Source organism: Lactuca virosa, chromosome 5 (genome assembly GCF_052849685.1).
Source record: "Lactuca virosa cultivar CGN04683 chromosome 5, Lactuca_virosa_CGN04683_v6, whole genome shotgun sequence".
NCBI classification, from domain to species: Eukaryota; Viridiplantae; Streptophyta; class Magnoliopsida; order Asterales; family Asteraceae; genus Lactuca; species Lactuca virosa.
The window spans coordinates 12,260,066-12,286,636 of NC_136430.1; the positions used below are offsets into that span (position 1 = coordinate 12,260,066).

The 26,571-nt window shown below is 32.5% G+C and overlaps 2 protein-coding genes and 2 long non-coding RNA genes across 4 annotated transcripts; 3 read left to right on the forward strand and 1 right to left on the reverse strand.

Moving 5' to 3' along the window:
* Positions 1-1,649: 1,649 nt before the first annotated feature.
* LOC145110995 (uncharacterized) lies at positions 1,650-2,123 on the forward strand. Its single transcript, XM_079047300.1, has one exon. The coding sequence runs from the start codon at positions 1,650-1,652 to the stop codon at positions 2,121-2,123; it is 474 nt and encodes a 157-aa protein (XP_078903426.1).
* A 665-nt stretch (positions 2,124-2,788) lies between these two features.
* Positions 2,789-3,612, forward strand: LOC145116594 (uncharacterized). Its single transcript, XR_013712201.1, has 2 exons — positions 2,789-3,334; positions 3,516-3,612. It is a non-coding gene; the product is annotated as an uncharacterized LOC145116594 (long non-coding RNA).
* A 6,682-nt stretch (positions 3,613-10,294) lies between these two features.
* LOC145110895 (CASP-like protein 2D1) lies at positions 10,295-12,373 on the reverse strand. The gene is made up of 3 exons (XM_079047207.1): positions 11,587-12,373; positions 11,380-11,491; positions 10,295-10,967 (listed from the first exon to the last, which is right to left on the reverse strand). Exons 1-3 carry the CDS (start codon positions 11,748-11,750, stop codon positions 10,707-10,709), a joined length of 537 nt encoding a protein of 178 aa, XP_078903333.1. The 5' UTR covers positions 11,751-12,373; the 3' UTR covers positions 10,295-10,706.
* Positions 12,374-18,917: 6,544 nt separating this feature from the next.
* Positions 18,918-21,573, forward strand: LOC145113376 (uncharacterized). Its single transcript, XR_013710766.1, has 3 exons — positions 18,918-19,192; positions 19,883-20,296; positions 21,422-21,573. It is a non-coding gene; the product is annotated as an uncharacterized LOC145113376 (long non-coding RNA).
* Positions 21,574-26,571: the final 4,998 nt, after the last annotated feature.

Sequence of the window (26,571 nt, forward strand, 5' to 3'; positions counted from 1 at the left end):
ACCCCAACTACTACTATCACATATATCATAGCATCCTAGCACATAAAGCATATCAGATAGTGGCAACCCATACAATTATCACAGAGACAATCATCTCAAACATAATCACCTACTGGTGGGTCGGCATTGGTGCCTTAGACCCACCTCAACTGGAAGGTAACTCACCTCAATGTCGTGCAGTAACTAACGGTACTCGACGTTGGAATCGACTCCACTCAAACTCCTACATATAATACCCTTCCTTATTTAGCATTTCATACTCATAACCCTTCCAAGGGTCAACTCAGGTCAAAGTCCAAGTCAAGGTCAACGCCCTGGCCAAAGTCAACTTTTGGGTCAAACATCTGGTTGGCTCAACTCGCCGAGTTGGTCCACCGACTCGTCGAGTTGCATAATCCACAAAACACTGGGACTTCACTCCTACCCGTCGAGTCTTTCAAGAACTCGTCGAGTTCTCCTTCATACATAATCGGAACCTTTTGCTCTTGACTCGCCGAGTTCTTTTTGAACTCATTGAGTCCTTCTTCATACATGTTGAGGTTTTTAGCCCTTGACTCGCCGAGTTCTTCTTGAACTCGTCGACTTCTTCTTCATACAAGTTGGGACATTGCCTTAAACTCGCCGAATCCATCCTTGAACTCGTCGAGTTCTTTGATCTTCGAGTCCATAATCACGTCTATCTTGTTGAGTCCTCTTCTAGACTCAACTAGATCGATCAAAAACAGAAAAGGTTGGGGAACCATAACCCGACTCGCCGAGTCCTATGAGCGACTCGCCGAGTCCCCCAAAGTCTAAGTCTACTAAGTCGATTTTAGTCGGGCTCAATGCATCCAAAACATAGATCTGACCTCTTAGGATCGATATAGCACGTAAAGTTACAAACTTTACGTGCATGCATGGGTTAACTAGCTCATAAGGACCTAAAATGAAGTCTACAAGGTGCATGGGACTCCCATGGCCATAAAGTTGGCATCTTTGTGCCATGGGTACCCTTAAAGGTCCAAGATCTGAAGTACAACTCCATTGATACTCATAATCCCGAATATGGCTTCACTAAGAATTAGAAAAGGTAGAAAATAGCCCTAAATGGATATCTAAGAAATGAATAGCCAAGGTATCAGCTTTATACCTCAAATGAGTTGGGAATGTGTTAAAACCTCTGGATCTACTTGCTTCCTCTTGATCTCCCAAGCTTCTTCTTCTTCTCAAACTTCAAATACACACAAATGACACAAAAAGTTCAAGAACATTCAATATTCGATTAGGGTTTCGAGGATAGGGTCTGAGGGTGATGGAGGTTGGAGTGGAGGCCAGTTAAAGTGTTTAAAATGGGTGCAAACCCTATATTTTAGGGTTTCATCCAGACAGGTCTACTCGTCGAGTCGGGGCTTCCGACTCGGCGAGTAGATTCTTCCACCCACGTCCAATCCTTCGCATCTACTCGACGAGTTGGGCCACCAACTCGTCGAGTCCCTGTATAAATGTGCAAAACTTTTAATAAAAAAAATACGTACCGGGAACCGGGCGTTACACTTGTAAAGTTTGTGGAAGGTGTCATTTCATGCTTTCGTGAAGAGTACCTTAGAAGTCCCAATCAAGATGATTTGGCACGACTGCTCCATGTTGGAGAAGAACATGGATTTCCAGGTATGGTAGGCAGTATTGATTGCATGCACCGGGAATGGAAAAACTGCCCCACCGCTTGGGCTAGACAATATGCATGTAGAAGCGGTAAGACAACAATCATTTTGGAAGTTGTTGCATCATATGACTTATGGATATGGCATGCATTCTTCGGAACACCAGGTTCGTGCAATGACATTAACGTCCTCCAAAGATCTCCTAATTTTGATGATGTCTTGGCAGGTCGAGCACCAAAGGTGAGTTACACTGTGAATGATCGAGAAAATAATATGGCTTATTATCTCACTTATGGCATATATCCTTCACGGGCTGCCTTTGTCAAGTCAATAAGTTCTCCACAACTTCGAAAACACAAGTTGTTCGCTGAACATCAAGAGGCTGCTAGAAAAGATGTTGAACGGGCATTTGGAGTTTTACAAGCTCGTTTTACATTTCTTCATGATGGGGAAAATTATGATTGCATGTATCATTATTCATAATATGATAGTTGAGGATGAACGACACACATACCTTCATTATTATGATCCATCAGAATTTATAACTACAAAAGACAAAGAATCTTTTGAATACTCTACTCAACGAATTGAAGATCTATCCAGTTATATGACCAACATGGCACAAGTTCGCAATAGAGAAGCTCATAACGCTCTAAAAAACGATTTGATTGAGCATATATGGAAAAAATTTAGCACTGAAAAATAATTTAGTAGTTTGCATCTTCTGTATTTGTAACTTATTTTATCTATTTTATTAAATCTGTTTCATGAATGTAAAATATTTTCTTTATCTATTTTTATTTAATTTTATGTTTAAAATAAATAATTTATTTGTTTCAAAATAAAATATTTATTTTTAATATTTCTAATAGTTTTTAGTAAAAGAAAAATAAAGTTAAGTTATATTTTTAAATAAAAATGAATTTGGATTGTGTTGTTGGTGTAAAAAATTAGATTGGATTGGATTATATAGTTAGAAAAAAAAGAAATTAGTTTTTTATTAGAAAAACTGGGTTGGATTGGATTGGGTTGGGTTGGGTTGGGTTGGTTACGAGGTAGTCTAACAAGAGCCCCTTGGGCCTTAGTCCACCTATGTCCACACTTGTACTTCTACTCCAACAGCACAGATTCAATAAGCATTCCATTTGGCCTGCACAAAACGACTGATTCTTTCTCCATTACCACTTCCGTGCTCCGCCTGCTTCCACCTTCTCCCCTCTCTCTGAGATTATAATAACCTGATACGGAAATTGCAGACCCATTTTGAAGTGACGAAATCCAAAAGACGGAAACGATACAAAGAACATAGATGCCTGCCACGCATCCGGCGATTCCCTGAGATGGAGATGGTAGCGACGAACTGCCGCTGCTCTCCTATCTCTCTCTCTCTCTCTATATATATGTCTGTCTCTACGTCTTTCTATATTCCGATGAAGAAATGCTAAAAACACCGGACGATGGCACAGGCACGCACAGGCGCATATCCCCATTTCCTCCGTACGATAATCATCTCTATCTCATCACTATCGGCGCCCGTGAATATTCCGTTGCAGTTGTTGAGGCCAATTGATTGCTGGAAAACCAAAGAATAGTGTTAATTTTGCCATATTCGACTTACATCGGCGTTTTCGATGGTGACAATGGGGTCGAACCATCTACATTCATCACCAGTCAACTCTACCGTTGCCTGCAGAGTAAGCAGTATTTGAAAACCCTAAATTTCTTCCACTTTTCGTTGACGTATTTGTTTTTTTTAGCGTTGATTAGAAAAATTTACTCAAAGGTGAGAAGTGAAAGATTTGATCAGCACGGTCATTTCTTTTTAGCTAGAACTTAATCGTTCTGAATCTGATATGATTGCTTACTCTGATGTAGATAATCCGTTACTCTACTTGCGATGTCATAGGTTCGCATCCTTCCCTTTCCACTGCGTCTGTTTGTTGCGTGGTCTATTAACGGCTGTTACTTGATACTATCATCATCATCATCACTATAATATGCTTCCTCGGTTCTAAAACATTACATAATCAGGATAAATATTTAGATATGGAGAAAATGGTTTGTTGTCTCTAATAAGAACTACAATTCACCACACATGAGAGATTATCTTCATTAGTTTTCTATCATATTTCACTTTTAGCTACCTGAAAAAGCATGTGTTGATAAAAAAAAATGCATTGTTCTCCTGATGTTCTGAAATCAATTGCCAAAATTTTATATGGCCACATTGAGATGTTGTCCATTTGGCATGCTTACAGAATCAACTTCTTATATGATCCCAATCAACACCTTCCCCCTTGAGGTCCATATCTCATATTATACCACTTACATCTGTCCAAATCTTGGGTCCCATTTGGCATTCTATTCTTTTTGCTGCAATAATGTTATGGGTAATTCTAAACCCACGAATTGAATTCCAAATGCACGAAGACACGATTGATTTGATATACATCACTTAACAAATTTGACTATTTTTAATAATATTAAATTGAATTTGCATCGGCTGTTGTTAAAAATTAAAGAAGATGTAAGTTTTCAATTCAATACCTTATACTTGTATTTATTTTCAAATCAAACCTTACACTTTTTAAAACTTTTATATATATATATATATATATATATATATATATATATATTGTAGACTGTGATTAGTTTCTAGATTGTACTTCAAAATATTTAATCTTTTTTTAGAAACATCAGAATCGCACATATATAAGTTTGCTAAATTAAAAAAAACAATTTTTTTTTTAATTTATAGAGATCTTAATAATTATAAACAACAAAACATAAATTTGATTTTATTAATTATCAGATATTATAACTGTAGAATTGTTACAATTACTGTGTGTTGCAAATGGAGAAATGTAGGAATTCAGGCGAGTAGCATAAACAGTTTCCCATCCAGCAGACCGTGATGATCTGTTGTGACGCCAAAGTAGTAAAATAGTAGGCATTGGATATGCTCCATGTAAATCAACCTTCACATAATGATCACCTCTAACAAGAGCAATAACAACAACTCTATGAATTGAGATGTCTTGGGTACCAAGCCATAGTGGAAAACATGTTGATGGACTATCTTTGCTTAGAAAAATAACTATTACATTATACTTGTTAGCAATGAGAAAGCTAGTGACCGACATAATCAACCAACGATCTTTTGGTGCGAAATGTGATCCATTGAAATTCAATGAGTGATGTATGGTGTTTAAATCGTAATCAAAAATCTGTGCGTACTCAGCTGGGTGTGCTAACAACTCATTCTGTAAATCTAAGCGGATTTGACGCCAATTATCTTCACTATAACCGAGACACGCAGCTATTGCACGAAATCCACAATTTCCATCTCCCCTCACGTTTTGTATGTTTGTGACATATGGATGAAATTCATACGGAATTTCATTCATAAGTGGATCTGAATTATACATTACTTGTTCTTGGTTGAAGTACGAGCTATGCATCGATTGTTCCTGATTAAAAGTTGAGTTGAACATTGGAGGTTCTCGGAACGAGTATGTACTGTGCCTATCCGGTTCCTGGTTTAGATCAAACAAATTAGACCGCATATAATCAGGCGTATAAGTAAAAATGCTACGTCGAGACGGATATTGAGTTGGTGGCGCTTGAGTCAGTTGATCTTGAGGTGGTGGATCTTGAGTTGGTGGGTCCTGGTTTAAATCGATATGGGTTTTCTTGAAAAGTTTCTTCTTTAAGGAGGGGCGCCCACGAGTATTTTTGTGAGTAGCAGGTTCAGAAACTGAAGTTGTTGACGGCGTGATTAAGTTTAGTAACTTCCTTGCTAAACTTAACTTAACAGGTCTTGATTGTTTTTCGTAATGAGCATTAAACATATTTACCTCAACTGCACAACCCAAATTGTCATCTTCTAACGATTTGCATTCTAATAAATCAAGTTTCTTCCAAAACTTATCTACTGAATGAAGCGGTACACAATTACCTTTTTTAACAAATATAGCTTGTTCATGCGCACATGGCAGCCCATAACTTGTACGTACTTGACATCCACAATTTTCATAAACAAATCCAAATTCTTTGGACCGCTCATATTCTTTGAAAATGATATCAAGTGCATAAATTGAAACGAAACGACACAATGGTTTTAGATGTGGTATTTCGTAGTACCGATGTACAATCAAAATTTTGTTATGCGCACGACTCGCTTTTATACCTGTGTATTGTGACTCAACAACATCAGCAATACGCTTCAATGATTTGGCGATATCTGATCGTGATGTTTCGACATATCTTTTTAACTTGGCATGTTGACTTTCAGCTCTATTAGTTGTGTGGTTGCCAAAGTTAAGAAACTTATCGGTCCATGCAGACACAAACTTTTCTTTGTGTGGTGTCAACCATGTTTTGTTTAGATAAGAAAATGCATCTGAAATACATAAAAAATTTCAGTTGATGTAATGAATTATAACATATTATAATGTATATTTAAAAATACCTGGATAATTGTTCGTAATTTTTTCAACTTGTGCCAAATTCTTGTTGTATGCTTCCTTTGTTTAAGAGTTAACCAACCTCGTCCATGACGTATAAAGAACATCCCAACATGATTTGCATTTCTTCATGATATTGTTATTTATATGCCATCTGCAAAGTAATCCTTTAGCATCTGGAAATATAATAGTGTATGCGTTCATGAGAGCCATTTCTCTATCAGTCACAATAACACGCGGCAATATACATCCTTCCATTACCGATTTTAGACAGTCTAAAGCCCAAACATAGTTGGACTGTTTTTCTTCATGCATGTACACAAATGCAATGGAAAATGTCATATTTGTTGGAGTTACACCAACAATCTCCAATAGAGGCATCCCGTACTTGTTTGTCTTATATGTTGCATCCATTAATAAGACATGTGGAAATGCACGCCATATTTCTAATGATCTTGGATGAGCAAAGAATAATTCTTCTAACTTATTTGTCAAAACATTTGCACGACTATAATAAACATATCCATTTTGATCTAGAAATTCCATAACACCTTGCATTTGAGTTTTACCTTCTCTCTCCCTACGTCGAAGTTTTTCGTCTGCATTGTAGATAGTTTTGAGAGTAGATATATTTTTCGGATTTAGGTTTTTTAGTGCAGATAATATATCTTTTGGTTTGACATTTTTTTTCAACAAATCTTTCACTATTCGACCTTCATATTCAGTTAGCCGTCGTGGATAAGGATGATCTTCTAAATATAATGACGGCTCATGGTTATGAAATTCACATATCATTTTTATCTTCCAAGAATTATCTACTGACGAATATTTACCCTGTAGGCTAAATGGACAATTAATTTTTTTTGTCCCTGTTTTTTTTTTGGAGATTTGTGTACTTTTGTATGTACCTCCACGGTCACATTGAAATACAACATTAAAGTTACGTTTAGAATTTTTTATGACGATGACATAACCTAAAGTATTTGCCATATTTTGCACCCAATCCATCAATTCTTGACGAGAATTGAACACCTGACAATTATATTATTATCAGTAGCCAACAAATCCACTTGATGCTTACATTACACTAACAACATACTAATGAATTTATATCTTATTTGTTTTGAAGGGTGATGTGTCATCGAAGAAATAACGACTTTCGTTCAAACTTTCATTTTCATCTGCTTCATTTGTGTCCATTGGATGAATATCCGTTTCGAATGGTGATGTGTCGTCGAAAAAATAGTTACTTTCATTGAAGCTATTATTTTCATCTACTTCATTTGTCTCCATTGGATGAATATCATCTCTCTAAACATAACAAAGAGAAAAACATATAATAATAATAATAATAATAATAATAGTAATAATAAGAAAGGTTAAGTACAAATACCTCATAATATGTGTCACCCATCCATTCTTCCCAACTTGTCATTTAATAAAATCTATATTTATAACAAATATCATATGTTTGCTTTTAAGGAAAGTTACTTTCAGCAAGTCACTTTCAGTTTACCATATAAGAAATACCAATCCTCTATATATAGAAAGAAATTGTAACCAAATTTTCATTTTTATCTCTTCTATTTTTGTTAATGTTTCATAGTTTATATTTCTTATTTAACAAATTAATTTTTTTCTATTAATATTTAATAAAATTCATTATTACTCTTCTTGTAAATGTATTCATGAGATCATTTTAATTAAACAACTTTTATGAATAAGTAATATGTTTCTATTTGTTAGTTTTCAAAATTAATAAAGTTTTAAGGGTTTAAGATTTAAATTGATAAAATCTAGGGTCTTTTCTAAAACTACAATGTAAACCGAAGGTATAAAATTGTAATATTACATTTTATCGATAAAATGATTATTTTATCGGCACACATATTAATACATTTTATCGGCACACATATTAATACATTTTATCGGCACACATATTATTTTAATAAAGTTATAAATTGGTCGATCAATATGAATTTTGAAAATAATAAAATATATTATTTTCATTAAATATCCTTACATTTATATTTGATTTTCAAATCAAACCTTATATTCCGCCGCCTCGGCCGGGGGTATAACAGTTGTATGGCTTAAAAATAATTGACAAGTTACTAATACATTATAATAGAACCCTTATCAACATTTGACGATAATAATAGTTCATAAATCAGTTCTTCTGCTTCATTTGTGTACATTGGATGGATATCCGTTTCGAATGACGATCTGTCTTCGAAAAAATAGTTACATACATTCAAGCTATTATTTCATCTACTTCATTTGTCTCCATTGGATAAATATCGTCTCTCTAAACATAACACAGAGAAAAACATACATTTAACAAAAATACAATAAAAAATAAGAAATGTTAAGTACAAATACCTCATAATATGTGTCACCCATCCATTCTTCCCAAATTGCCATTTAATAAAATCTATATTTATAACAAATATTGTATGTTTGCTTTTAATGAAAGTTTTTTTTCAAAATGATATTGCAAGTCGCTTTAGTTTAACAAATAAGAAATATCAATTGTCTAAAAGAAATTGAAACCAAATTTTCATTTTTATCCCTTCTATTTTTGTTAATGTTTCATAGTTTATATTTCTTATTTGACAAATTAATTTTTTTATTAATATTTAATAATATTTAATAATATTCATTATTACTCTTCTTGTAAATGTATTCATGAGATCATTTTAATTATACAACTTTTATGATTAAATAATATGTTTCTATTTGTTAGTTTTCAAAATTAATAAAGTTTCAAAGGTTTAAGATATAAATTAAAAAAATCTAAGGTCTTTTCTAAAACTACAATATAAACTGGAGGTATTAAATTGTAATATTACATTTTGTCGATAGATTGGTTGACACACAATTTGACACGATAATTGAAATGATATATGTCAGTTGCCATTTTTAATTTATTAAATTGAATAGATGTTGCTAGAATGAGTTAATAGCGGTTCTTTTGTTATTTTTTAGGTTTTTTAATACACATTAAATTATGATTAATTTACTTAATTTTACTTAAATAAATGTTGTTAGCAATGGGTTAGAAAAGTTATAAATTGGTCGGTCATTAATAATAGGAATTTTGAAAATAATAAAATATATTACATTTTGATGAAAAATAAATTTACGGAAAATGGTTAGAATACATAGTAATACTAAAAATCAAATATAGAGCCTTAACATTTTAATTGATATTATTTTGAAAATATTTATAAGACTAATCGTATAGTTTTTTCAGATCTATATATACTTTTAAGAAAATAAACCAATACTAGCATATATAATAATAATGAAATTGCAAACCTTATAATTATTAAGATTAAGTTTTCATCTATATATTTGAAATAGATAATAATGAAATTATTGGAATTCGAAAGAACAAAAAGGGTGTGTTTTGTAATTTATATCTAAGTGAAAGGGATTAAATTAGAAAAGACATAAAAACAATTGAAATCATGTGAAGTGACAAAAATGATGGGACTGTTTATGCAGTAATCAAATCAATACTCTAATAATGACTTATACACGAATTTAATCGTGCGAATAGGAGGACCCTAATATTATCCATTCAAAATTCAAACATCATTGATGTACTCTCTTGAAGTGAATGATATGAAAGTGGACAGACTATGGGACGCAAATAAATAAGAGATGATCTTAAATAGCTTTTACCCACTTTTCTTATTATTCTATAATAGTAATTAATAAATATAATTCATAAGTAACTTAATTATAAAGATATTAAAAAAGATTAGTCTTTATTGTTTAGTTACTAGCACATACATCATCGAAAACAGATGATCCCCAAACTCTCAGAATGGTAGGAGGAGCAAATGCAAATTTATGCGGAATGTCCAAATTTCAGAGAATAACAACCTACTTTATTTTTTTACCTATAATAGCAACTTACTTACATTTTGCTTCCTACCTATCATAAGAATATCGTTAATCAGGTAAAATGACATCCCTTTAATATCAATCATATCATTTTACTTTCATTCTATTTATCTGTAACAGTTACATTTTATACATTTGTAACATTTTACTTTTCATTTTTTTTTAATTTGTATATGTTACTCCAGTTTTTGGATCTAAATTTTTTTTTAAAAAAAATGTCCACCAACAACTACAAACAAATAGTAAATACAGTGCATTCAAAACAAAATTGACTATTTTGTAAAAGGCTTTAAAATTTTTATATCGTCAATCATAACATGATAAACATGTGAGACACACCACCATACAAATCTAAACCTTATAATCGTCGACTTAGGGGTGTTTGGCTTAGCTTTTCACAGTCCAAAAGTCCTTTTTGGAAAAGAAAAAAAACAAAAGATGTTTGGCAAAACTAATTTTAAAAGCTACTTTTGGAGTTTTTATACAAGGAAAATGAACTTTTTGGAAAAGTCAGGAAATCCTGACTTTTTGTAACTTTTCCAAAAAGATTGTGAGAAGCTAAGCCAAAACACCCCCTTATCTTTACAAGAATAAGACCACAATAAGGAAAACCTGGTTGGTCAAAAGTCAAACACCATAGTGACCAAAATAAAGGAAAAACTCTACAACCCATCAATGCACAAATCTAGATCCTTTCACCTTCAACTTCTTTGGAAGAAAGAGGAGGTTCAAATCTTGTGAAAACCCTAAAAGCCGAAATCAAAGAAAGCAGAAAGAAACAAAGCAAAGCAATAAGATGAAGAGCCAAAATGAGATTTAATCTCCCACAAAATCTTCCATATGAAGAACATGCTTCACTCCATGTCACCTTTGGGTTGCCATTGTATGCCAAATACACTATCTCCCCAAAGCTACCACCACTTGCCACCATCAAATATGCCACCACCTATATCATCGTTGATTCATAAAAATCTATAAAAGATTGAAAGAATTTGCCTATTTTTTATGAAGCAAGATGAATGTTTCTATTAATAAAAATGAGTAAAATTTTAAATCAATTAAAACTTGGTTGGTAGCTTGTTATCTTTTTTCTGTTTTTTTTCGTACCAAAGATTACTTTTCCACGTCTTGTATAAAACAATATAGAATGTTGTAGACATCTAAACGTAAAGTCGTAAACCTTTAACTTGTTTTTTAAATTCGATAACTTTTCCTTTAATTTGACCGATTTTACCTTTTATGAATAAAATATATTGATCTAGAACTTCTATTACTTCTATTAGATAACTTTTAACCACTTGGACAAACTCGATTGGATAATTCAAAATTTTAAATAAAAGACTAAAAGTAGATATAACCTGATCGCAAACAAAAAAGATCCAAGCTTTGTTCATCAAGTTCTTGACCCATGAAGAAATAACAGCAACCACAGCATACCCAGCAGAAATTGCACTAATGCTGACCAAGAATCTGTCAAAAAAACACAAAATCTCATTAAATAAACAAAATATTTCAAGAATCTTGATGGGTGTCATTTGAAACATGTCATAGAGATGGATAATTACTTGAGACCCTTGAGATTACTGAACTCTATTTTGCCATACATTTCGTTATTTTGATGATTGGTCAAAGTCAACCACATGGAACCAAGACTTAGAGGAACCACAAACAACCTTAACGAGGAATCTATAACTTTAAGGGTATTCACATTTTCACCAAGAATCATCATTTTAAATCCAAGAAAAACCCACTTCCAATTTGCAACAATAAACTGAGAATATGATCAAGATTCTGACTTTTCACTTTAAGAAGATGAAGTTAAACGGGTACAAAAAAACAACTTTCTTTTGGGATGAAACTGTCTGCAAGATCAAATTGTGAATGAATAAAGAAAAAACTGGGAAATTTAGGGTTTTCTTTGGACTAAAGAATCATGATTTAAGGTTGGTTAACAGTGCAGGAAAATGATCAAACTTTGGTGTTGTGACCTTGGCGAATGAGTGAAAGAAAGAACAGAAGGTTTTCGTTTATGAATCTGTTTGGAAGCAGAATGGATGAATGAATCTAAAAATTGGGGAATTTGTAGGGTTTTCTTTAGGGCCAAAGAATCATGATCTGAGGTTGGTAAAAAGTGCAAGAAATCGATAATGGATTCCAAGTGGCGGAAAGGCCCTTTCCCCGAGCTACCACAGCACTATGCCCACTATATCGAGTGTTGAGTGATTTTATGATGAGCTATAAGAGCACTAATATGGCGATTGTAAGTTCTACCAACTGCATTGAGGGTTGTACTTTTATAAGGGTATATGTGACGCTTGTATGTTGTATTTGTATCTACTGCATTGAGCTTTGAGAGCTGAACTTATGTATGTTCTGTAATGACTTGTACAATATGATTTGAGGGTTGTATTTCCTTATACTCGAATATTGATGGTTAGGTTACTGTTACTGTGGAGGCTGCAAAATTTGTAGTTCCAAAATGGTAATAACTAATAAAGGTGGTCTTTAATAACCCAACCACCATTACCACGTTTACCACTTGTCAACATTTCACAAGTATTTAATGTATTTAAATTCGATGTGAAATCACATCTCACCAAACTCCATTCTTTTTTACTTTTTATATATATTATGTTAATCTTCCCTAATAAATAAGGATCTTTTTGTCACATGGCATGTTCTCCTTCAATCTGTCATGTGTCTTTTTCTAATAATTTTGAATTACTATATTTTCCGCATGTCATTTTCTTGTGTTTTTTATTTTCATTTAAATGTCATCTCATTATATTCATTAAAGTGCCAACCGTAAAGTCTATCTGTTGCTAAATATAAGATGTTATTTTGAGCACATTTACACTCTCCATTTCAAATTCGATCTGATTAGGCTAAAAATCAAACGTTGATTTGATGAATGCTTTCCAAAATCATAGGTTTTTCGAAATCGTATGTGTTTTCTACTTTATTATTCGCATGTAGTTTTGTTGGTTGTGGTTCGATCCAATGTTGTTGGGTCTTTCTGTATTCATCATTTCTACTTCATTTTACTTTGGTCTAATTTCAAAGCCCTAACAATGCTCCTTACTCAAAATCAAGACCAGAGACACACAAAACATCCTTATCATGTTTACAAATCGATGACGCTTTCACTTGAAATCGATTATTTGTTACGTTTTGCATGCCTATTGATTGATCTGATGATCTACAATGTGTTGATTAATGCCGGAGATTGTTCCTATTAAGAGGTTTTCGAAATACTAAAATGCACAGGCAAGGATTATCGAGTGAAGAAGGGAATAAGAGGCTTCAAAAATTTACTCCCGGTGGATCAACAAACTAATTTGTTGTTTTTTGGTAAGTTGATAATGATTCGTCCCTTAAATCTCGCCCCTTTCCATATATGTAGGGTTTTGATATTAATACGAATCCTTAAATCTCTGTCAATTTTAATTCTTAAATTTGAATTCTGCCTATAAGTTATAGATAAAATGTCCATGAAGAAATCATCAATCATGTTTCTCTTCTCTGTTTCTCGATTGCCTATAAGTATATTCTCTCCTCATTCATGGCCTATCGTCTCATCTTAATTGAAATAGCAACATCAAAATCCAATAAATATGTACAGAAGAAATAGGTTCCCTCCTTCCCAGATTCAATATTCGTATTTTGACATAGATTTAAGATTCATTTATTATAATTTTGACAACTTGACATTTTTTTGTGTGCTCAGGTTTGTGAGGGAAGGATATTATAAGAATGTGTTCTTCATATAGTCTAAAGTGACACAAGTGGGAGTAATCCTGACTCCTGAGGAATGGCCGATTGAGTTGAAGAAAAAGAGTCACAAATACAAACTGCTTCTGTATTACTATTTGCATCATCTCTATAGGTTTTTCTAATACTATTACATGATACATTATTGTGTTTATAGGAACATAATCTCTTTATTTTCTTAATACGTCGTTATAAATGGTTGGTAGTTTTAATTGTGGTCATTATTGGAGATGAAACCACCATGTTTTGAGAGCGTTTTCATTGGAGAAATTATTATGATGAAATTCATTGTTTCTCCTATTAGGTTTATTGATTCTCTAGTCAGGTATAATCCAATAATGAATTGGGTTTTTTATTAATTAGGTCAGGTATATTGGAGAACTTAGGTCACTTTTTATTTAAAGTTTATGTTAATTGTCTTCTTATGATATCTTGTGTTATAATGCGAATTTTTATTTTATCAACCAATCATTTATTCTTTACATTGAGGATTTGATTGTGAGTTTTTATCTTTCATGTGTTTTTAGGTTCCAAGACCAAGAATGAGATAATAAAGAGTGACATTGGTGGCAGTGAACTGAAAAAAAAGATATGATTCGCACACCAACCATTTGTTAGTATGTCTCTATGAAATTGAATTGTTTGATTTCAAATTTGTTTTTTCTTGCTTTATTGCTCGTATATATGTGGTGCAATTTCCGTATTCTCACATGACAAGTCAATTAACCTACAATCTATGTTTTTACTGAAGATCAATATTGTCGAAAACAATTCCTGGATTATATGTGTTTTACACAATTGTTCAATGTAATCATGGAGCTTATTTGTTAACTTTTATTTTTCATATTTTGGATTTTGAGTTTTACTCTTGGCCTTTCTCCAAAACGGATTGGATACTGAAGTCCAGAAATCAAGGTAACTGCATAGGGAAAGAAAGAACAAGAGAAAGAAAATCTAAGGTACTTTAGCTACAGTCTACTGCTATCTTTACTTTCATGGCTTAAATGCAATTAATGTATGCTGCTATTAACATACAGAAATAAAATTACATTCATGTGTGTTCTTCCTTTGCATATAACAGGTTCTGATAAAGATAGACTTAAAGGTGCAAAATATCAAAAGTTTTTTAGCATCCTGTTTAGTTTTTTTCACTGACTTTTTGGTTAAATTTCTCTCCTAAATGGGGAGATGTGCTGGAAGTGGATTGCAATTGTCACTATTTTCATAAATTAACGGCCTTTAAGTTTTTCAAGGATATTATTGGAGTATATCATGCTGTTTTGGGAGGTTTTTCTACTAAACGTCATGGTGTTCTTATTTACTGCTTTGGTTTTTTGTAGGCACTTATAAATATTTTTGGTATCTTTGTATTTTAGTGGTGGTGAAGTATAGACGTTGTTGCCCCTGTCCTTGGCTTTTTCACCTTTTTTTTGTCTTCAAGGGTATTTCGGGAATTTATGGGTGTTGCTTGGACATACGTTTAAGTTTTCCACTGAAAGGATTTATAGAATGTGGTTGCTACTTATGACGGTTTTTAAGTCAGTTCCTTCAAAGCTTTACAAGTTAGATGTTATTTTTTGAGGTTGTCTCTAAAGTTTATTGTTATTCTTGGGATTTGTCAATAGCTTGAAGAGGCTCTCATTCGGTGTTGCTTATAGTTATTTTTAGTTAATTCTCTGTATTATAGTTGCTTTGGCAGTTGTTATTTTCTTATTTTTTTATTTTATTATTATTATTATTATTATTATTTTGTCTATGGTACTCTTTGCATATGCCTAATTTTTCTTTGACTTTTTTTTATCATTTTATATATGTTATGTCTTTAAAAAAAAGAAGTTAACTTTTCTGGCATTGGTGGTGAAATGGTCAAGAGATGTCTGATTTATGACTATATTGATGGGTGGTGTTGTACCTTTTTAAAATAAAAAAGTCTGTATTAGAGTCTAAGTGGTCCTCTTATTTTATCTCAGGTAGTAAAAAGTCTCTTTGTTTACATTTTCATTATATGATTTTCTTAACGTAATTATTATAAATAAAAAAATCTTCACTATATGTATATTAATAAAGGACAAATAGAGTATTAATATTGCACCATTAAAATCGTGACTTTGTATATTGACATAAAATTGGTGTTGGATATATAGGTCCATTGGAGCTCTATAGACCATTATTTTAATGATACGATGGTTCTGAGAATATAATGTAATAATTTAAATTGGTTTTGCGTTTATAAAAAAGATTGACAGATCATTTGGATTTTGAGATTGGTTGATAGAATTTCAAGTGAAATTGACATTAATAATTTTTAAATTCAAATATAATTGCAATAACTACCATCATAGATTACTAGATATCCAAAAACAGATAGCATGAAACTCAAAACGTGAAGTACCAGAACCGAAAAAGGGTGTCTTAGAGTTAAAAACAAACTTTATTTTTATTTCAGTTTCTATTTTAAGCAAATGTCGAATCCAATCGTGTTCTATCTTTAGTGCATCTGTGTATTTTGTGTGTGTTTTCTTAACTATCTTTAGTAAAAATTGTTTATTTCTATCATTTGTTTGATTTTTATCTAACTATATTATACACTATCAATATCAATTAATTTCAACACTTGTGCCTTTGTTTTACCTATTGACTTTTAGCTAATGGTAATAGTTTCCAAGATAGTTGTGTTACATAATCACAAAAACAAGGAAATAAGATGAGTGTGACTGCAATCCATAAACTGACGCATGGGGGTAATGTCCACGTACGCCTCCGAGAGAATGGTGTGATTTTTTATCAATTATCTTTTTTTAAAAACGTGTGTATTTGTGTCCTTTGTATAATTTTTTTATCTATTATTATAAAAAATATTGACTGGTCAATTTTGATAAAAATATCACAGACCATTTTTTCTATCTACAATTAAAAGCAAATGTATATTAGTTACCTTTTATTCATCATTTTGTATGTATTTATTTTGAAAGTTTACTTAAAAAGTCTTTATGTTACACCTTGATATTCAACATATTTTTTTCATAAATTGCTTACTTATTTATCATTATTTTTTGTATTTATGTAAAAGTATTACTTTAAAAAATACATAATTTTTACACCTTAATATTAATTTTTTTAACCCGTGTAGTACACGGGTTTTACACCTAGTAATAATAAAAAAAAAATTGATGTGTCTTCTAATAAACCTCAAAGACCGGTCAAGCTGTCACTAAATCTTCAATTTTACACTAAAGTTGATCCAACCCGATGCTAAAATGATTGGAACCGAACTGACGATTATGAGAGTATAGGAACCGAAACTATTGTAGTATTTAGATTTTGTGACGGCTCCTAAATTGCCTGGAGCCGGTTCCGGTACCAGGTACCCGATTTCATTAGTTTTTATTTTTCCTTTTTTTTTAAAAAAAATTAAATTTACCGTTGCAAAAATACATTATAAAATATGGACCAAAATCACTTAACAATTACAAACAACAAAAACTAATCATTTCAAATTACGAAACCAGGTAACCATTACAAAATTGCAAATCAACGCTTTTCCCAGATCATAACCAAATTTCTGAATCAACTGCTCCAAAGTTCCAATGTGCCAAAAACCTAAAATAATAATTGAATCAATTCATTAATAGCAACCTACTTTTCCGGAGTAGACATATAAAAAACAAAATGAGACCATAAAAACAAAAGCCAAAATAGAACAACAACAAGAAACTTTTATCAAGTTAAAGACATATCAACTAGAATGTTGTTATAGAAACATCACGACAAAAGTAGTAGAATGTTATGCCTTTGTAAATCACTTCAAGGAGGGACGAATGATGTTATAAAAACATCACCAAAGAAACAAAAACAAGATTGTTGGTCAAAAATCACTTGTGACTTGTGAGAGTGCTTTGTCTTTGTAGATCATTTAAACTCAATTTCTTTATGATTAACGTATACCCATCATAATCTGTCACACGATCACTATCAAAACACCATACCACATCACTTATCTATTGCATGCAATGCCTCCATCTACATCATTTGATCCGCATCTAAACACTTGAAATAATTACTTCTTTTGTTGCATCGAGTCCCATAGTTTTTTTTTTTAATTTTTCTTTATAAAGTTAAAAAAAAAAAAAAAAAACTATTTTACCTGGGTTAGTAATCTAGTCATTGTTAATTATAGCACCCCAAATAGATCACCCCAAAAACTATTTGATACCCATTAAATTTTAGCTTTTGCGACAAATCCATCCTTTCCATTTCTTCAATATCACCAGATTTTGTAATTAGGTCCATCCTAGTATTCATATACCGATCACATACAGCATTATAGCAACAACCATCTAGAAGCTTACCCATGTCCTCCATTTTATTTAACAAATCTTTTTTAGCCCCTGAATTCTTCTTTCTAAAATCCACCATGCCAGTTATTTACTTTATTCTTCAACAATTTAAGTTTGTCTTCAGACAATATGAATTTGTTATCTTCATGAAGCCCATTAAAATTGGCACAGGCTTGTCATACCATACCATCAAAACTCTCTCTCCATTAAAGATTTATAGAATTTAAAAGGTAAAGGCCAATAATCATAAATTCCACTTTCAATCGGACAATGTCCAAAAACACGCGACGGATATGTTTGGGACCACATTGATAAAAAAAAAATTTCTCGGTTTAATTTCAACAATTTTTAATCATTATTATTAAGTACTAACAAGTCCTGTACTCACGCAAAGCAGCGATAACGAATAATTTCTTTTGGCAATTATTTTTCTTCGGTAAAATGTCATATTCCAAAAAAACATGCAAAGCAGATAACCGATCGATTTCTTGGAGAGAAAGAGACGATGGTGAAATCGGGGGATGTGAATGTTTGAATCGGTAATTTAAACATAAGGGAAGATAAGCAAATTTCAAAAAAAAATTAAATCCTCACAATAAAGAGATGTGTTATGTTAGATATGCCTAAATTTGAGGATTTAAACATAGACTTAGGGCTGTTTGGTAGCCTCTTAATTGACAAATTAAGAGACAAACTCTTAATTTTTCAGATTAAGAGTGTTTGGTAGCATATGAATAAAAGCCTCTTAATTTTTTATAAGCCTCTTAAACTTTCAGACTTTTGAAAAAAAAACGCACGCTTCCTTCCCTTTTTTACCCTCATACGTTGATACACGCCTCCAACACCACACACCCCCTTCAGATCGCTCTTTCGTCTCTTCCCACCTCCGAGGCCCCGACCATCTCCAGCACCGATCACCTCCTCACGCCGTCGATTTCCGACGCCAAGCTCCGACATCATCGCCCCTTCTCCTCCCTTCCACCCTTCTCCTACCTCTTCGATCTACAATCATCTGCTACCTCCGACATTGATTTCGCCACCGCCAGCGACGCCATCATTGCAGGTAAGTTTTTTTTCTTCCGACATTAATGTCTCTGTAAATATAGATCGATTGTTCTTTCTTTCCCCCCTGAAAACTGATTCTTATAGATACATCGATTTTTTCTTCTTTTTTTTGCCCTAGAACTCGATTATCAGTCCTCGATTTTAATTTTCTTTGTATTTCATGTCCGGTCATGTACAAGATCGAGATGATAAATTTTGATAGAACCTGTTATTACTAGTATCAAGGTTCCATAAAGAAAATATGAATCTTGTTTGAAATCTTAAGATAGAAGATAATATGGTTGGTTAATAATGTAGATTTTATCAAAGAAAACAACAAATTCGTTGGTGAATTGGAAATAGAACACAAAGATAACATACGTTTGGTGAATGATTCATATCATATGGAGTTTGGTACATAAATGATGGTGCATCATTATCTAGCAATTATGAATGAACTTTATATGAATTGAAAGTAGTTTATACAGGTTATGAATAAACTTTATATGAATTGAAAGTAGTTTATAAAAGTTATGAATGAACTTTATATGAATTGAAAGTAGTTTATACAAGTTATAACAATTGGAGATTTTGATAAATTATCGATTCTAGCAACATACTTTGAAAAGTTGGTAATGGATTTGATATGCAGTTTCTATATATATGTTTAAAGTGTTTATTTGTTTCCTTGTTGAATTTGGATTTGTAGGTTGAAATGTTTGAAAGAAAAAATTGAGGGACTATCGTGTTTGATGTAAGGATGGACAAGGAGTACAAATCGATCATCAACTGTTCGGTTGCAAGTTTGTTGTCATTTATATCTTAACATTCAATGTAAAATATTTTGTTTTTTAACTTTGAAATCCTTGTTAAAAAATGTTTTTTAACAAGGAGTACACCTCCTCCTCCTTCTGCTTATCTCCACCACAACCGTCGTTTTCTCCTCCAAACACCGTCTTCATGTTGCTTCAGATCTGCTTCGACAATGATCTATACGGTAATAAGATCAGATCTGGAATATCCGAAGACTCTAAGCAATATGACAATCTCAGATTTGTAAATCACATCAGATCTGAAAATAATGTGCACACAAGGTGTTTGATGAAATGCCTCAACGAGATCTGTAAGTTCTTAAGTTTTGAATAAGTGTTTAAATTTTTTTTTAAGCTTTGAATTGGTGGCTGAAGCATGTATTATATTATGAATTTTGTTTTTTTTTTTTTGTTTTTTGCAATAAGTTGTGCATTTTAGTGTTTGAAATATGGAATTAAGCTATGAATTAGTGTCTGAAATGTTTCATCAAACTGTAAATTCTGATTTTTTTTATCCAAATCTAAATTTTATGTGTAAATGAGTTGTGAAATTAGTGTATTAATCTGTGAATTTTATTCAGAACTTAATATAATAAATTCACATTTTAATATACACAAATGCCTCCAGATATGAATGTATAAATATAAGTTTTAAGTTGAGAATATTGTTGTAAATATATAAGTTTTGAGTATTAAATTGTATTACACTGTGAATTTGTTGTATTAAGCTACTAGTTTTATGTATTAAGCTGTGAATTAGTCGTATTAAACTATGAATTGATTGTATTAAGTTTTTTTTTGAAAGAGACAATTGACTGTATTAAGTTATTAATTAATTGTATTAAGTTGTGAATTTTGTGTATTAAACTGTGAATTTATTATATTAAATGGTGAATTTTGTATATTAAATTGTGAATTCATAGTATTAAGCTGTGAATTGACTGTATTAAGCTATGAATTTTTTTTAAGAATTTTGTGTTTAAAAAAAAGAATCATTATACACATATATGATTTTCTCTAAATTTAAATAAATTATATAAAATGTAAACTGTTAATATTGTACAAATTAAACTTTAAAAGAAACACTAGCCTTCATATTTAAAGGTATACATATAAGTTTTAAGTTAAAATATAATATTTCTGTATATTAAACTGTAAATTTATTGTATTAATCTAAGATTTTTGTGTATTAAATTGTGAACTGACTGTATTAAACTGTGAATTGACTGTATTAAGTTGTGAACTTTTTATTTATTTTTTTCGTTAAAATATAAATTATTTATGTATAAATGGTTGTGTTAATTTTCTTGTATAAATATGTAAGAAGGTAACAATTTTTATAATTGTTTTGCATTAAACTCTAAATTATTAAATTAATAGGTTTATTAAGCAGTGAATATACTATTTAAGTTGTTAATACACGATTTTGTATACAGATCGGATTTGGAAGAAAGGATGGTTACAACGGTGACACAAGTGTTTGGTGATAGTGTGTTGTAGTGGTTGGTGATAGTAGAATTTGTGTTTGACTTCTTTGAATTTTTGAATTATTGTAAAATTAATTGTATTAAGTTGTGAATTTTGTGTATTAGACTGTAAATGAACTATATGAAATTATGTAATATATATATATATATATATATATATATATATATATATATATATATATATATATATATATATATATTGTGTTACAATGCGAATGAAAATATTAAACTGTAAAAATTATGAATTTGTCATTTTCTTATCAAAAAAGACAAGAAAAAAATGATTTTTAAATGTTTAATAAGCATATGAATAACTATAAAATGGAGGTTCTTAGAGTTCTTAATCTTTTTTGGTTCTTATTTGAACCTCTCCATATATATATATATATATATATATATATATATATATATATATATATATATATATATATATATATATATATATATATATACTAGCCGTCTACCCGCGCCAAACGTCGGGTGCGAATATTTTGGTGAATAGTTTCTTTGCGTCTGATCAAACTATAAAAATATAAAATCATTAAGTATTAACCAAGTTACAAAATATTTATAGTTATTTAGTTCTTACAATCCTCAAACGTTGATAAGCTCATTTATATGTCACTTCCTTGAAAATTGTAATTAATCATTCAGAATGTTAACTCCAAATAACCATAACATCTTAATTGTTTCATTAACATTGACCGGTTTAATGGATTGTGAGTTTGTAATATTTAACCCGAGTTTTAGTTTCTTGTGTATGTTGAGTTGTTTTTGTGATCCTAAAACTCTATTTTTTTTAGACAAAGCGAAGACTCAAACTATCATTTTTGACGAACAATGTATTTTTTAATGTATTTGTCACTTTTGTGTATATTGTATAGGTGTTTTCGTATGTAGGATTCATTGTGTCGAAAATGTATCATTTTCTAATTCATGAGAACATATTTGAAAAAAAAAATTATTGATGTAATATTTCCCCCAACGAGTAGTATCCAAGCGACGATTAGTTTCTAGACAATTAGTTTCCGTATTTCAACAAAAGTGAACCAAACACTTAGAGTTCTTAATCTTTTTTCGTATGTAGGATTCTTGTTTTCAAAATAGTTTAGACATCAGAGTATCCCCCAGAACCATATCACATAAATCACAAAACATGAGGAGCGGTACGATCACGCCTTCGCCTTGCCACAATCTCCTGAAGTACCTGAAACAATAAACCTCAACTGTAAGCCCGAAAGCTTAGTGAGTTCCCCCAAAGTACCCATACACACATAAATATACGCATACAACAAAGAACAACATACTATGGGTCCAATCAACCTTCTGGTTGGAATACCCCTGGCCCTCAACCATCGGGTTGGAATGCCTACATACTACGAGCCCAATCATCCTACCAGGATGGAATACTCTCGGCCCACAACCATCGGGTTGGAATTCCCATACACCTATACGTACAACAATAACTACTATGGGTCCAATCATCTCGCAAGATGGAATACCCCAGGCCCCTCAACCATCGGGTTGGAATGCCAACATACTATGAGTCCAATCATCCTACCGGGATGGAATACTCCTGGCCCACAACCATCGGGTTGGAATGCCCCACTTCCTATACATACAATAACTATTACTATGGGTCCAATCATCCCTCATGATGGAATACCCCAGGCCCCTCAACCATCGGGTTGGAATGCCAACCTACTACGAGTCCAATCATCCCACCTGGATGGAATACTCCTGGCCCACAACCATCGGGTTGGAATGCCCCTACACTAGCAACCATGCACACATAACAGGCAACCACATAACACTCTACAGAAGCAACATACTAGGGCCCTATCATCCTACCGGGATGGAATACCTTCTGCTACTGCTCAACATACATATCCCGCAGGTAACCTCCTACCAGCATACATAAGGCAAGACCAACTACAGGTCTATAAATATAACCACTACCCAACTACCAGGGTGCTGATCCAACAAAACTTGCCATCACTTAACTACCTTATCCTCCAGGATACTAAGCTAACAGAGCATAACATCGTATCATTATCCTATCTACTAGTATACTAGCAAGCATATCATCACATAAGCATAACAAGCTCTAAACAACAATTCAAGGGCCGGCCTTGGTGCCTTAGACCCTTGAGTACAGTGAGGATAACTCACCTGAAACGAAGAACCGAACCACGAAAGCACACTCCCGAAGCACTGCTCCAAACCCCAACACCTATTGCCATCAATGGACCATTGACATAGATAACCAATTACCATAACACCCATGAAGGTCAAAGTCAAAGTCCAGGCCAAAGTCAAACTTCATGACTGACTCTACTTGCCGAGTCAACCCGTTGACTCGTCGAGTCCTTATACTCTGAAAACTCTTAGAACACGACTCAACTCGCCGAGTCACCCCAAGACTCGTCGATTCCAACGATCTCCGAGTCCCATCCTGCTCAACTCACCGAGTCACCTCCCGACTCACTGCTTCGAGGTTTAACCAGAAGAGATTGGGGTTCTGCGACCAGACTCGCCGAGTCCAAGAACAGACTCGCCGAGTCCAAGGCAATCTTCAACAGACTCGCCGAGTTGTTCTTCCAACTCGCCGAGTACATGCACATGTTCATACAACTCGTCGAGTACACCCATGTGACTCGCCGAGTCTCTCCAGTTCTCAATCCATACAGTGGCTTTTCGAACCATGCAGGGGCTCCAATCCATAGATCCACTTTTCTACAGTCTAACCCTCACATAAAGTGGGAAACTTTACGTGAAACCAAGGAGATATAGGCCTAAAACACTCTAGGGATAGGGTTAAGGACTAGGGGGCTTCACCAACAACTCTTAGACAGGAGCTTTATGACATTTTGGACCATCACAAGCCTAGATCTGAGGTAGCAACCTCAGATCTAAGCCTCTAACTCGAAATAGCTCTCAATCATACCAAAAATGCCCCAAATCTCAAATGATAAAAGATCTAGATGCAAAAGAGCCCAAGCAACATATTATTACCTCCAATATAAGCTCCAACTGAAGTAGATCCCGGATCTACACCACTCCTTTGCAGCAAGCCTCTTGATCTTCAAGCCCCTTTCCAAGATTTCCTCTTCCAAAGCTCTATTTTCTCTATTAATGGAGGCTCACTCGATTTTAGGGTTTCTGGATCTCAAAAGGGTAGTAAAGAGGCTAAGGGTGGGTTATAATGTTCTTTATATAGGGCACAACCCCCGGGATTAGGGTTTTCTCTCTACAGCACCAACTCGTCGAGTCCAAGCCGCCGACTCGGCGAGTTGGCCACTAAAACCGCGATAGAATCCCGCTCTGACTCGGCGAGTTTGCAGACCTACTCGTCGAGTCCCTTCTTTTATTTACACTTTTGGCCCTTCATTGAACTTCTGAAATTTCGGGATGTTACACTGAAATCCAAACATATATAACCCTCATTCGAGCACTTGTTTGCTATCTTTGTCAATGAAAGTCAAATCCCAACAACTATTATCATTGGGTGGAATTTTGTTTGGCAAAAATATTTACTTGAAATGAGAATTTTATATATAAGTAGTTGACGCTTAAAGTAGGACTCTATAAGAAAAACAGCTATATATATATATATATATATATATATATATATATATATATATATATATATATATATATATATATATATATATATATATATAGGGAAAGGATCAAATGAGAACACCTAAAAGGTTGAGAACGCGAGAACAGTTGTAAACCAATCATCATATAAGGGCATAAAAAGAATTTTAGAATATAATTAATTATGGATAATTTATGGGTAATTAATTAATTCCTAAAATCATGGAATTTAATATGATTAATAGATTTTTTTACCAAAATATTAGGAATTTATATAATCTATTTTTAATTAACAAAATCAATAAAATGATTTTAAAAAACGTTTTTGCCATAATTTTAAAAAATAAAACGTTATTTTTTTTTGCTTTAAGTTATTTTTTTACCAACCACATCAAAAATACTAACACATTAATCATTTTATCCGAATATTTATCAAGTAGTGTCATATTCATAAGTGAAGATGCCATGACTAGACTCGTTTTTTTTAATGAATTAAAAACAAAGAATGTTTAAAAATTCATCATTTCATTCGAAAAAAATAAACCACTAATCATAATCATAAATGAATACAACTTTAAACAAATTAATTTATTACAAAAGAATGAACCTCTAATCATAATCATACACGAATACAACTTTAGCCATACATTTTTAACCATATATGAATATATTTTAACAAAATACAAAAGACATCTAAATTGCTACATTTCCAGCCGTTATATTCATTGATAAATATACCACTAATCATAAATGAATTCAAAGAGGGTTGCCCTTGATCATGTTGTCGATTTCCTTAGTTACAGTTAGCCTTATTCAAAATATCAAGCTCTTACATTAAACCTGTTCAAAAGATCAATCATTAAAACACATGCAATTATAATATAGTTCTATTCATTGATGATTAAACTCAAACAACCTATTTATAAAATCTGATTTATCAATTTTGACGTTCACTTGAGAGTCTTCTAAATAATCTTGAATGTTTCCTAAAAGTCATCCGCCATTCATCCCAAGGAATCGTCACAATAATTTCCTCACCCTACAAGATTCAACATTCAAAATGATAAATTGATATTTCTACCATAGATATATGAAGAGCAGAGACACAATACCTTTTAATTATCGTGTCCTGATTCCCTAACCCAAAGATTACCGAATTCATCCTTCAAACAAATTGTTGTATGACCAGCAAATAAGCCTGTGACCCACTTCTCCAATGTTTCAAAGCCATCTCATCTTCCACGAATCTTTGAAACAACTAAAAAATCACCAGAATGGACATCAACCAGATTGATATATGTCTTCCATGGCCTAGACCTCTTCTCAAAAGCCTTGAAAACTGCATTCATTGATTAGGGCATTTCATCAAGCACCTTATGTGCACAATCGTATCTTCTTCCCCTGTTAAAAAAGATGGAATTAGACATCCCCAATTATACATCAGATATTTAGAGATACATTCTTAAACCAATCCATTATTTCAAACCAATCCATTA

What these genes read in the sequence shown, in the direction of transcription:
- LOC145110895 (XM_079047207.1), bottom strand. Translation starts at nt 11,750, where the DNA reads ATGATGATTCTTGGTGAAAATGTGAATACCCTTAAAGTTATAGATTCC. An exon ending in AGTAATCTCAAGGGTCTCAA is followed by an intron (nt 11,492 to 11,586) that starts GTAATTATCCAT and finishes TTTTTTTGACAG; the next exon opens with ATTCTTGGTCAGCATTAGTG. An exon ending in TCTTTTTTGTTTGCGATCAG is followed by an intron (nt 10,968 to 11,379) that starts GTTATATCTACT and finishes ACGATGATATAG; the next exon opens with GTGGTGGCATATTTGATGGT.
- LOC145110995 (XM_079047300.1), top strand. Translation starts at nt 1,650, where the DNA reads ATGGTAGGCAGTATTGATTGCATGCACCGGGAATGGAAAAACTGCCCC.